The following is a 12,780-nucleotide window of genomic DNA, read 5'->3' as shown; positions in this document are numbered from 1 at the left end:
CTTGGCACGCGGGGCAGAGAGGGGTCGACCAGCTACACCTCTACCTGCCGCGGAGCCGTGCGGAATGCTTCTCATTCAGGACACTAAGTCCACGAGGGCAATCTACAAGTCTCACCCGACACTAACCCTCACCCCGTTTCAAGCCAGGCTCTGGGGCTCTGGGGTCCGAAGCTCCTCCCCTGACCCTGCAGACTCCTCCCCTTCGGTTTCCCGCTTCCCCTAGACTTCAGAAGCTCCGCCTCTGATTGGTACTTAAAATGCTCCACTTGTCCGCTTTTCTGTATTTTCCGATCTGGTTCAGTCAAGCCTTCCACTTTCGCCGCACCATGGGCTTCTGAAGACACACTCTAGATTTGAAAGCACAATCGTAACAACCAGAATTCTTACCTAGCTTTTACAGGAATGCTGCACAATCGGTCTTCTGTCTCTTTAAAAGCCGTGGCGGGGGGGGGGGGGGTTCACTGTCTCTTTAAGACGGTGTTGGAAGAAACCACGTAAGCAAAGCTGTCGGGGGAGCAGACACTCGGAGATCGAAGCTAACTTGCATTTCTGACGAACAGGGAATTGATTTCTCCCTGTAGGGCATTGTTGAGGAACTAATCAGTCCTCTGATGTGTGAATTTTAAGAGTGGAGTTTAGCAGGGTTCTACAAATAGTGACAGCGCTGAGCCACGACACAGCTCTCTTACGCAGCTTGGATGCTTCCGGGTGCCGCCCCACCCCTGGGCTCCACGTGGTGGGCAGCGTTCCGCGCAGGTCCTGCGTGGACTTCTCTAGAGTTGGGATGGAGGGTACCTCGGCCTGTGGTGAGTGGAGCTTGAATTGGTGGAGGGAGGGGCATCCGGGAGGGTCTGGGTGCAGAAGGGGTTGGGGGAGGTCTGCGGGGGCGGTGAGGGACCTACGAGTACTTTGAGAGGTTGGCCATGTCAAAAGGGCCCCCTGACTGTCTCCTCTCAGGTGCCACTCGGTTCTCCTGCCCACCCCACTTCACGGCGATGTCTCCAGACTCGGATCCCCCCCGTTTCTCCTTGGAGGCGCTTACAGGTCCAGATACGGAAGTGTGGCTTATCCGAGCCCCTGCAGACTTCGCCCCACAATGGTGAGTGGTCGCTTCCAATACTGGGAGGATCCTCCCACCTCCTAGAGGCTGAACCCTCCGGGGGCTGAACTCACACACTGTAGACTGTGAACCATAACTTTAGACGGCTTTTTTGAAAATTCGAGACAGGGTTTCTCTGTGTTGCCTCGAACTCAGAATCTGCCTGCCTCTGCCTCTGCCTCTGCCTCTGCCTCTGCCTCTGGAGCGCGGGATTAAAGGCGTGTGCCACCACTGGGCAAGATGGCATTTCTGAGCAACCCGGAAATACTGCTCTGGGTTGTTTTGAGACGGCCTTATTCTGTAGCCCAGGGTGGTTTCTAAGAACCAGCGTTCACCAGCTTCAGTTTCCTGAGGACTGGGTTTAAAAGTGGATGTCACAGGCTCTTTGTTTTAGAAAATCTTTCGTAAAAGATTTATGTATATAAGCACTCTGTTTGCTTGTGTGCTTGCATGATAGAAGAGCTCATCAGACAGGAGAGGTCATCAGATCCCAATATAGATGGTTGTGAGCCACTCTGGTTGCTGGGAACTCAGACCTCTGGATGAGCAGGCACTGCTCCCAACTGCTGCTGAGCCAACTCCACCCATTTTGGAGACCCTTATATCCCATGTAGTATTTAAACTTCTGATCTTCCTGCATCCATCCCAAATTCAGCCACCAAGTCTGGTTTTATGCAGTGCTAATGAACAAATCCAGAGGCTGTTCATGTTAGACACACACTCCATGCCCCAGACTTATCCCCTGCCCACCTTAAATATCACTTAGCCAGTAATGGTGGGGATGGATATAATCTCAAGCACTTGGGAGGTGGAGGCAGGAAAACAGTAGACTTTAAGGCCAGCATGAGCTGAGGAGTACTAAGCCAGCCTCACTTACTCAGGAAACAGCCCCGGGTGGCACATACCTAATCCCTGGGAGGTGGCCCCAGGCTGGTCAGGAATTCTAGGCATCCCTCAAACCCCTAGAAGGTGGTTGGTTGATTGGAAACAGGAAACAGAGCTCAGGGTCTTGCACCTGGGTTCTAGCGCTCAGTTGCACCCCAGCCTGGAAAAGGTCAGCCACTGTTTCTCCCTCTCTCTCCTCAGCCTCAATGGGCGGCGTGTGCCTCTCTCTGGCTCCAAGACTGTTAAGGGCAAACTGGACGGCAAGAAGCACCGATACCGGGTCGTTACCAGCGGCCCCCAGGCTGGGGAAGCCACCTTGCTCATGTCTTCAATGGAGGCAGGTGGCAGGCTCGCCTGTGCCCCTGCCCCCAACGGAAGCTTAAGGATCATGGAGGGTCCTCAGGAATATCTTATCTCTCGGGTCCCCCTGCAGCCGATCCCCACAAGCCTGCCACCTCAGATCCCTGCTGGCCTGCGGCCTCGCTTCTCTGCCTTCGGAGGTAGCCCTCCTGTCACAGGGCCGGGTTCAGCCTCGGTTCTGAGGTCCCCCACTTCAGGGAAGAGGAAAAAGAAGAGAAAGGATGCAGAGGCCTCAGACACTCAGGAGGCTGTGAACAGGCACGAGGCCATGAAAGTGGAAACAGCCTGGGGTGACCTAGGAATGGATGTGAAGAAGAAGAGAAAGAGGCATCATGTGGATGAGGAGGCAGAGGCTAAGGGGATGGAGCCGCTGGCCGAGCTGGCCGAGCTGCCAGTCCCCTCTGCCACCGGCAGCAAGAAGAGGAAGAAGTCCAAGGGGGCAGAGACACTCCAGGCGGAAGAGGATCCGGGGCACATGGAACCCGTGGCTCAGACAGAGCCTCCTGAGGGGCCCTTCCTGTCTCCCACCAAAAAGAGAAAGAGGCAGAAGCAAGCTGAAGGGGCAGAGGAAGTGGATGGCACCATGGCTGACTCTCAGCCACAGGTCACTGTGGAACCCCACGAGGAAACCATCCTACTGTCCCCCACAAAGAAGAGGAAAAAAGAAAAGAGACAGAATTTGGTGATGGAGGCAGAGATGGGCCTCCCTGGAGTGCTCATGGAGACGGAGCTTTTAGAACCAGGGCTTCAGGCTGAAGTAGCTCCTGTGTCCCCCAAGAAAACAAAGAAGAAGAAAAAGGGGAAGTGTGTGGATGAGGCACTGGCCTTGGCAGCAGAGGTGACAGAGGCTGCACTTCCAGCTGATTTTGAGCCCCAGGGGGCTCCAGTACCCAGCAAGAAAAAAGAGAGAGGACAGAAAGCAACAGAGCCTGGGTCTGAGGTGACTGACCCAAGACAATCTGAGGAACCAGAGCCCAGGGCAGGTCAGGGATCCCCCAAGAAGAAGAAAAAGAAGGATCAGGAAAGTAGGGTACAAAACACCATTCCCCACTGAGAGATGTCTCCCACGGGACAGGAGGAGCCATCACACCACCCTGAGGAAGGGGAAAGGGAGGAACTTGCAGGGTTATGGTCAGACATCAGCGGTGTAGCCGCTCCCTGCTCCCTCCCCAAGCAAACATGCACAACCACAAGAGCCTGGGCATGGAAATGCTTTATTGTGTGACACGGAGCCTCGGTGGCAGGGGGTCATCGGGGCACTTTGAGGAAGGGTTCATGTAGTACTTCAAAAAGCCTGCGGGCCTGAAGACAAGGGGAGAGGAGAACTTGTCATTAAAGATACTGTTTGCCTGTTCTGTTTGGTGCGGGGTTCCGCCTCTTATTCTCCTGTCGAGGAGCTTTGGGTGTGTGGTTTCTACTTGAGGCTGGCCAGAGGTGGGTGTAAATGGACCTAAAACTAGTCCATCGGCTGGGCATTGCTGCTGCACACCTTTAATCCCAGCGCTTGGGAGGCTGAGGCAGGAGGATCAGAAGTGTAACCTCCGGTTGGGGATTTAGCTCAGTGGTAGAGCGCTTGCCTAGCAAGCGCAAGGCCCTGGGTTCGGTCCCCAGCTCCGAAAAAAAGAAAAAAGAAAAAAAAAAAAAAAAAAAGAAGTGTAACCTCAGCTACATTAATAAAACAAACCAACAAAAAGTCTTACTTTTGAGAGATGGGGCCGAGCATCCTGGGCTGCCTGACTAGCTGCTTAGCCAGGGATGGCTTTGAACCCAGCCTTTGCTCTCCTGCCTTACACAGCTGCTGGAAGCATGCTCACCACACTTAATTTAGCCAGTGCTGGGTCAGAGCCATGGCTTTGTGCATGCTAAGCAAGCACTCTACCAACTTGGCCTGACAGGAAAAAACGTTATGGAGCCTTTTCGAACAAGCATGGTGGCTTACGCTCGTGATGTTAGCAGAAGTCAGCAGCATAGCTGAGTTCAGGCCCCACCTGATCTATAGTGAGATTTAGACCCTGTCTAAAACCAGTAGCCCCTTAATACAACCTAAGTCTAAAGTCCATTGATTTGGGGCTCATTCCCGTACCTCATCCTCTGTAGTGTCCCCCTAGAATTCTTACCTTCTGGGGGCCCAGGCCTGGGCACAAGGCTAGATCCTCCCGTGATGCGGTGATGAGCTGTTCCAGGGACTGCAAGGTAGACTCGAGGTCAGGGCTGTGTGCTCTAAACCCTTACCTGTCCCAGCTGCAGGGGCCCAGGGTGGGCCCTGTGGGCCATGGGGAGGTCAGGAAGGGGTACCCAGGGGGCCTCTTACTCCAAATGTAGTGAGGAGGGTCTGGCTGTCAGTCTTGTTCACAGATTTCACGGTGGTCAGACACTCAGTGGCCTGGAAGGGAAAGGATGTTTTCTAGGGAGCTGGGCATAGGGGCAGCTTGTGAATCCAGTGCTTAGAAAGCAGGTGCTAGAGGGCTCCTGCAAGTTTGAGGCCAGCCTGATCTCCAGCCAGGCTCTGGCCTGCCAGGCCTGGGGAGTTACTGTCCTCAAAACAACAAAAATGGGGCAGAAGAGATGGTTCAGCAATTACAGACACACCCAGCCCCTCCAGAGGACCTAAGTTCACTTCCCAGCGCTCAGGACACCCAGAAGGAAATGTAAAGTCCCTCTTTAGAGCTGAAAAGCATCAACCATTACATTTACAAATTAACCTCCAGAAGTTGCTGTGTGGTAGGGGATGCTGCAGTCCCAGGAGGGTCAGGGTGGCACTTTGGGCTACTAGGCTGAGGGGATGAAGGAGGGCTTCCTGTAGGAGGAGGCGTTAGAGCTGGCGGGGGAAACATGGGTTGCAGCAGAGAATAGGATCATAGATGCTGGGGGCAGGCTAGGGGGTCAGAGCTAAGGGAGGCAGGGTCTGGTTTGTACTTAAAAGACACTTCAAGCTGGTAGGAGGGGATGAGGGAGGACTGGCCACCCATGCCTCATCATCAATGGACTTGCTTTGGAAAGGACCAAGCTCGGTTGGGGATTTAGCTCAGCGGTAGAGCGCTTGCCTGGCAGGCGCAAGGCCCTGGGTTCGATCCCCAGCTCCGGAAAAAAAAAAAAAAAAAAAAAAAAAAAAGGACCAAGCTCAACCCAGAAGCCATTACAGGATCAGGAAGTACAGAAGGACAAGATGCTGCATTCTCACCCGTGATAGGAAGTTCTGTTCCAGCTTTTCCATAAGGAGGTCAGCAGGCTTCTGCTCATACGCCTTGTAGGTTTCCAGGTACCGCCCTGCTTCCTCTGCACTGGGTAACAGGAATCATGTCAGCCGGGGTGAGAGGGCTATCTATCACTTGGGACTCTTCATACAAAGGCTAGCCCAATCTCAGCCCCATTCCTGTCCTCAGCAGGGAGCCCAGTGCAGTGGGTTCTCACACATGCATTATTTTGGTCATGCTTGGGATGGAACCCAGGATATTGTACATGCTAGACATTCTACCACTGAGCCACGCCCCCAGCCCCTCACTGGGGGATTCTAGGCAGGGGCTCTACCACTGAGCCACGCCCTCAGCCCCTCACTGGGGGATTCTAGGCAGGGGCTCTACCACTGAGCCACGCCCTCAGCCCCTCACTGGGGGATTCTAGGCAGGGCTCTACCACTGAGCCACGCCCCCAGCCCCTCACTGGGGGATTCTAGGCTGGGGCTCTACCACTGAGCCACGCCCCCAGCCCCTCACTGGGGGATTCTAGGCAGGGGCTCTACCACTGAGCCACGCCCCCATCTCCCTTCTTGAGTTTCTTCTACTACCACAAAGTCTCACTATTTATCTGTAGTTGATGTCTATTTGCAGGTGAGGGCTGGCACAAGATAAGGCAAGGCCTGTGATTGGACAGTGAAAAAGTAAGGTGGGGACAGAGATTTGTACAGCGGGAGAGAGGAAAAGAAAGGAGAAGAACCAAGATGGAGGAGAAGGATGACACAGATGTATGTGACCTAAAATGGCAACAGGTAGTTATGAATATTTCTAAAGGGATGGATTTTTTTTTTTTAGGACAATTTGTCTTATCTAGGTGAGCAGTTTAGATCATTGTCAATTGGTTGTGAATTTATTATGTGGACGTTTTGTGGATTGAGAATTTAAGATATAAATCTGATTGCTAAATTACAAGCTTATTGAGTTCTGATTTTCACGGGTTACTGGAGTTGTGACTATAATCACAGGGGGAGGACGGTGGGAATGTGAGCAGAGTCCACAAGAGAGTTGCAGAGGGCGGCTGCTGCAGGGCTCAGAGAGTAGCCAGTGGCAACGTGGGATGAAGACTGGGAGCCTGGCCATTGAGACACTTGGTTGACTGAGATGCTGACTCCATGTGGTCCACCGGAGCCGGCGCTAGCCTGGGTTGGTAGATTCTGTTTTTTTTTTTTAAATATTTATTTATTTATTTTATGTGTAAGTACACTATAACTGTCTTCAGACACACCAGAAGAGGGCATCAGATCTCATTACAGATGGCTGTGAGCCACCATGTGGTTGCTGGGATTTGAACTCAAGACCTCGGGAAGAACAGTCAGTGCTCTCAACCGCTGAGCCATCTCTCCAGCCCTTTTTTTTTTTTTTTTTAAAGATTTTATTTATTCATTTTATATATGACGAGTACACTGTCACTGTCTTCAGACACACCAGAAGAGGGCATCAGATCTCGTTACAGATGGTTATGAGCCACCATGTGGTTGCTGGGATTTGAACTCATGACCTCTGGAAGAGCAGTCAGTGCTCTTAACTGCTGAGCCATCTCTCCAGCCCGGTAGATTCTTTTTTTAATATTTACCAGTACACGTATCCCTGCCTAGCCTTGAACTGATGATCCTCCTGCAGCCTCTGAGTGCTAGGATTACAGATGTACACTGTCACATACAGACTTAGATTTCTTTCTGAGACAGGGTTTCATGTATCCCAACCTGGCTTTAAACTGCTTACTTAGCCTGGCAGTGGTGGTGCACGCGTTTAATCCCAGCACTTGGGAGGCAGAGGCAGAGGCAGAGGCAGGCAGATCTCTTGAGTTGGAGGCCAGCCTGGTCTACAGAGTGAGTTCCAGGACAGCCAGAGCTACACGGAAAAACCATGTCTCAAAATAAATAAAAATAAATGAACTAATTGGTTCCTTAGCTAAAGGTTTCACAGACCTTCTGGTCCTCCTGTCTCCATTTCTCAAGTGCTGGGATTACAAGTGTGAGCCGTGAAGATTTCCGTGTGTCACGAAGCACTGTCAATGAAGCCAGCCCTTGCCCTCACAAACATTCTTACTGAAGTGTGTCTTTCTAAGTTGAAAGCTATTAATTTACCAGGGTTTAATTTTACTTATGGTAAGGAAGGGATGGCTCCTTTTCTTTCCCAAATTGACTATTTGTGGTTTAGTTGGTGAACCAATTAAATCACATCTAGCAGTGGAGAAATGGACACAGATGTGGCCACTCAACCCCAGCGTTCAGGAGGCTGAGGCAGGCAGACGGCTGTATGTCAGGATAGCCCTGGCTATGGAGACTCTGTGGGAAACAGAACAAACCAGAAACACTAGACACAGAATTATTTCAGCTGTTGGGTCTAACCTGGACATATCTGACCTCTGATCTAATTAGCCCAGGCTGGCCCTGGACCTGCCCTGGCCTTAACTTCCCAGTGCTGCGATTGTGTCCCCATGCCTGGCTTAGGAAACCACTACCACTACACAGGCTGCCTTGGCTGGTGCAGGGGGATGGCTGTGAGGATGGAGTGATGTGTCTCACCTCCAGGCCAGGACCAGGGTGCAGTCAGCCAAGATGCAAATCTTAGCCAGCTCCTTAAGAGCCTGCTGGGGATCTTTCTGGAAGAGAAGAACATCAGAAGTAGAGACCTGGGTGAAAACAGGGATTTATAGCGTGGAAACCCAACATCTGAGCTGGGGAGAGACAGAACCGTCGGTAAAGCCACAAGGGCCAGAGTGCAGTCCCCAGCACGGGCAGGAAGCTGGCTGTGGTACCCCAAGTACCAGTGGACGTGCAAGGCCTCTCGGGCATCTTTCCTCTCAGTTGGTAAAGGCGCCTGGCTTCAAGTTTGAACACTTGATCTGATTCCCCAAGATCCAACACCCTCCTCTGACTTCTTTGTGTATAAGTTCACTCAAATGCATGCATGCACACACACACACTCTCTCTCTCTCTCTCTCTGTCTCTCTGTCTCTCTCTGTCTCTCTGTCTCTCTGTCTCTCTCTCTCTCTCTCTCTCTCTCTCTCATTTAAATCCTTTAAAGAGCACCAAATAAAGAAACTTAGGTGTAGCCTGGCAGCAGGGGAGGGCACTGTGGAAGGCAGGCCCTCACTTCCCACACAAGGGAGGACAGTTCCCTGCTGGAGTACAGGGAGCTAAGAGAAGTCCTGAGCAAGAAGAGCTGCCATTATGAAAGGAGGGTGAAGACCGGAGGTCAGACAGATGAGCACACTCATGACTACACTGTCACTGTCTTCAGACACACCAGAAGAGGGCATCAGATTCCATTACAGATGGTTGTGAGCCACCATGTGGTTGCTGGGAATTGAACTCAGGACCTCTGGAAGGGCAGTCAGTGCTCTTAACCACTGAACCATCTCTCCAGCCCCTGGCTCAAACTTTAATGTTAACACCCAAGAGGCTAGGACAGGAGGTGGTCATAAGGTCAAGGCCAGCATGGGCTATACACTCTAGACTTCCCTCGGCTGTGTTGTGAGACTTTGTCTTAAATACATAAAGTAACAAACAAAGATGGTGTGGCCAGGACAGTAAGCAAGAAGAAACTGTGGATCTGACATGTCAGACTGGTGAAAAATAGAGAACAAAGTCTAACATATTTAGGAAATGGGCATGAGGCAAGCTTTTACTTTATAATACTGTGAACTAAACCTACTGCGTGATAGGCAGGGCTCTACCACTGGGCCACGTCCCCAGCCCCTTCCTGGGGGATTCTAGGCACGGGCTCTGCTGAGCGAGGAATCCTATGTGTTTTGAGTCAAAGTCTCGCTCTGCAGCCCTGGCTGTCTGAGGAACTTAAAATTCTCTTGCCTGAGCCTCTGAAGTGTTGGGATCAGCTTGCAGGAACACATCACCCTATCTGGCCCTAGACAACTTTTCCTTCCCACCTTCCAGCCCACATAGGTTTTCCAAGAGACCTGGGGCAATTTTAACTTCAGTGAAAATCCATTCTGCACTGAGATCCTAATCCAGTTGGTCTTCAAAGGGCTTTGTCAGCCCAGGCATAGAAAGAATGAGGCCGGCTCGGCAGACCTGCTTACCACATCCACCTGGACCAGCAGCACACGCAGGGCGAAGTTCTTCCCCAGGCTCTGCAGCCGTTCATGGATGTAGTCTGGATGCAGGTTGTGGTAGCGGAGGCTAGTGGAGACAGGGAAGGGACAAGTTGAGGGTCTCAATGTCCCTGAGACTGCAGACATCCTTATATACCTCACTGGCATCCAGAGGTTGGGACCCATTAGTGCAGCAAAGGGGACAACCTTGCCAGAGGCCCAGGGAAGTCAACGACTGGGATGGATTTCTAGGAAGGGTCATGGCAGGCAAGGGCAGCCAGCTGTAGAATTCAGGGGGGACTGGACACTTGGCTTCTTCCCTCAAATCAGAGTCCAGCTTTCCTCCCTCAGACCCAGAAATACAGACCGAAGCTTCCCTCAGATACAGAAGTCAGACTCTAGCTTCCATTCCTCAGACCCAGGGTCCAGCCCCAGCTACCCTTGTTCTAGGTAATTGTAGGCCCCAACCACTTCTTCAACACAGAGTCATGCACAGGCCCAGAGCCCACAACACTGAACCCCACTTTTCCAACTCAGCAGCTCAAAATGCCAAAAGAGTGGGACAGGACCGCCCCCCCCCCACCCCACTTCAAAGCACCTGGAGCTCACCTGAGGAAAAGGGCGCAGGTGCTCTGGCCCAGCACATAATCAGGAGTCACCTCACCGAATTCCCAGGGCACACTGCGAACAAACTTCAACACGGGGTTGCCCCTCTGCCAAGGGAGAAAGGTAGAAGCCACTTATAGGGGTTACCCTTGAACTAAGGTAAAGGCTGGGCCCTCCCCCACTTCTTCCTGCCCCAAGCCCCACCAACTTCTTGGGTCTTTTCCAGATTCTCTTCCCACACTCCTCAGCTTGGAATGAGTGTTAGCCCTCCCTGTCCCCAGGCCTTTACCATAGTCCCCCCACACTCCCCTTTAGTTTCTGTCCTAGTATCAATCCATCCTCTCTTTGCTGGTCACCAGCCCTCACTGTAACCTAGCAACATGCACACTTGCCCCTCCCAGGGAGGATCCCACATTAGTACCCTAGGCCAGTCCTGCAGTTTTCCTTCCCCTACTTATCTGATAGAATTTGGACCTTGCCCACACCCTCCTCCACCACCATAGCGCCTCACAGGCTGAGGCCACCATCACACTCCCTCGAGGCCACCTTACAAGTAATGATCAGCTGTATCATCTGAGCTCTGCCACAGCCCTGGGCCCCGGAAGGTAGAGGGCACCTCTCCAGTTCCCCTCCTCCGCTCCCGAGAACATCAACAGCCCAAGACTGAAAGTATTCAGGCAACCCAAGCTCTAATCCACCTTGGAAGCACTTAGAGAGCACATACTGTCCCTATGCTGGGGACACAGCAGTGACCAGGCCAGGCCCAGGTTCTCCAGGCCCAGATATGTCTCTCCTGAAGCCTTGTGGACCATCTGCTACGTGCACCCTGACCTGGATTCTTGAGACTTTTGGAATTTCCTGACTCCTAGATAGCATCTAACATGGACTTCCTAAGGCCCGAGGGACCCCAGAGGGATGGGAACACCTTGTGTTCTCCTGGGTGACTCATAGTGGCCTCTATTTGGTCCAGAACAGACTCAGAGGACCCATGCTCAGAATTCAGGGTTGGAATTGTCTGCCCACCCCCACCTCCACAGAAGGGAGGGCCCAAGGATCACCAATAGTTAGGGTCGGCATCAATCCAAGCCTCTGTTAGGGTCAGCATCAATCCAAGCCTGTGTCATAATCTACAATAACCCAAAAGGACTGAGTTCAAAGCTGGAGTGTGGAAGAGAGTGTGGAAGGCTATGCCCCTACCCAGGCCATGACACCCTAGGCATTACATGAATGGAAGTTAATGCATGGAGAAAGGAATGAATGAATGCACAAAGTAATTCATTCAAGCTACCACAGACACCAAAATCCTTCACTATAAAGCTGGGTGGGAGGCTGGGCGTAGCGGTGCACACCTTTAACCCTAGCACTCGGGAGGCAGAGACAGGAAGGTCTGAGTTTGAGGCCAGCCTGGACTACATAACTTGGGCAGCGTGCCAGTGACTAGAGGTTCTCCCTAGAGGTTCTGAAGAGATGAACAGACCTGAGGACAGGAGCCAAGTTGCCTAAACAAAGTGACAGTCCTAGCAGGAGGGTTAGGGCACCCTGAACCCACAAGCCCATCGGCAAATGCATGAATGGTGGGGTATCTATAGGAAGGAATAAATGAATATGTGACTGAATGAATGGATGAAGGAATGTATATATGAATGTATGTATAAATGTATATATGAATGAATGAATTCAGGAATTAATGAATGAAGTAAAGTAACAAATGTATGAGGAAGGGATGAATAAACAGAGCATGTGAACCCCAACCCTCCTTCCACCGCTCCCAACACTAATCCCTGGAACAGGGTTTCCCACCAGAACCCCCAGCACCCCATCTTCTGCTCTCACCTGCCGCGGGCTCACGATGATGCTACTGGATTTTGTTCCTGCTTTCAGAGTCTGGCTGGGGCTGTCTCCGGTCGCAGGTTCAGAGCCTGTGGGCACTGTGGCCCCAGCCCCTCCTGGAGGCTGGGCGATGGCGTACTCTGCGTATGTCAGAGGGGCGGAATGGGTTGAGGCTGCTGTGGGGGTGGGGTTCCGTGATGATTTGAATAAGGGCTTGGCCTGTGAAGAGAATGGAGAATTGGGGGTGGGGAAGGGACACTGGAATCCTCCCCCTCCTCTGACTCTTACCACCCTCCTTCCAGATGCTTTCCCAGGCTAAGGGCCTGGGCTATGGCTCAGTTGGTTAAGTGTGTACCTGAGCGTGCACAGAAGCCCTCAGTGAGCTTGGCACAGTAGTGTGCACCTATCATCCCAGCACTTGGGAGGCAGAAGCCTCAATGCTCTAGGCTGCTCTTATAGCCTTACCTCTAGACGCGCTCCTCATGTGTCGTAGCGCCCCAGCCTCACTCTGCTAGGGTCCCCACCTCAGGCTTGCTCACCTCAGAGCCTCTGGACTGTCTTCCCCTGCATTCAGTTGTCCCCATGGCCCATTCCATGTATGATAGATAGATAAATAGATAGAAGATGGATGGATAGATGACAGATAGATGATGGATGGATAGATGGATGATAGATAGCTTGCTACCAATTCTTTTTTTTTAATTTTTTAA

At 52.1% G+C, this 12,780-nt stretch overlaps 2 protein-coding genes across 7 annotated transcripts in view; one reads left to right on the top strand and one right to left on the bottom strand.

Moving 5' to 3' along the window:
- Positions 1-737: 737 nt before the first annotated feature.
- Positions 738-4,012, top strand: Polr1g (RNA polymerase I subunit G). The gene is given in 3 exon segments (NM_001109416.1): positions 738-806; positions 958-1,099; positions 2,186-4,012. Coding segments are annotated over 3 exon segments (1,377 nt in total). The 5' UTR covers positions 738-784; the 3' UTR covers positions 3,399-4,012.
- The window catches only part of Ercc1 (ERCC excision repair 1, endonuclease non-catalytic subunit), a 36,660-nt gene continuing 27,420 nt past the window's right edge, over positions 3,541-12,780 (bottom strand). For 4 of the 6 annotated variants that reach the window (XM_087652381.1, XM_087652398.1, XM_087652389.1 and 1 more), the window contains exons 3-10: positions 12,074-12,289; positions 10,244-10,347; positions 9,623-9,722; positions 8,106-8,182; positions 5,526-5,625; positions 4,656-4,727; positions 4,462-4,530; positions 3,542-3,646 (exon numbers count right to left, since the gene is read on the bottom strand). In XM_087652381.1, the coding sequence (XP_087508507.1) occupies positions 3,593-3,646; positions 4,462-4,530; positions 4,656-4,727; positions 5,526-5,625; positions 8,106-8,182; positions 9,623-9,722; positions 10,244-10,347; positions 12,074-12,289 (792 nt within the window). In that variant the 3' untranslated portion in view covers positions 3,542-3,592. Of the gene's footprint in view, positions 3,647-4,461; positions 4,531-4,655; positions 4,728-5,525; positions 5,626-8,105; positions 8,183-9,622; positions 9,723-10,243; positions 10,348-12,073; positions 12,290-12,780 lie in introns of all 6 variants that reach the window. The other 2 variants (NM_001106228.1, XM_087652405.1) reach the window with 2 other exon arrangements.

This window comes from Rattus norvegicus, chromosome 1, assembly GCF_021556685.1.
Source record: "Rattus norvegicus strain SHRSP/BbbUtx chromosome 1, alternate assembly SHRSP_T2T, whole genome shotgun sequence".
Classification (NCBI taxonomy): domain Eukaryota; kingdom Metazoa; phylum Chordata; class Mammalia; order Rodentia; family Muridae; genus Rattus; species Rattus norvegicus.
This window is presented reverse-complemented; position numbering and strand designations above follow the sequence as displayed.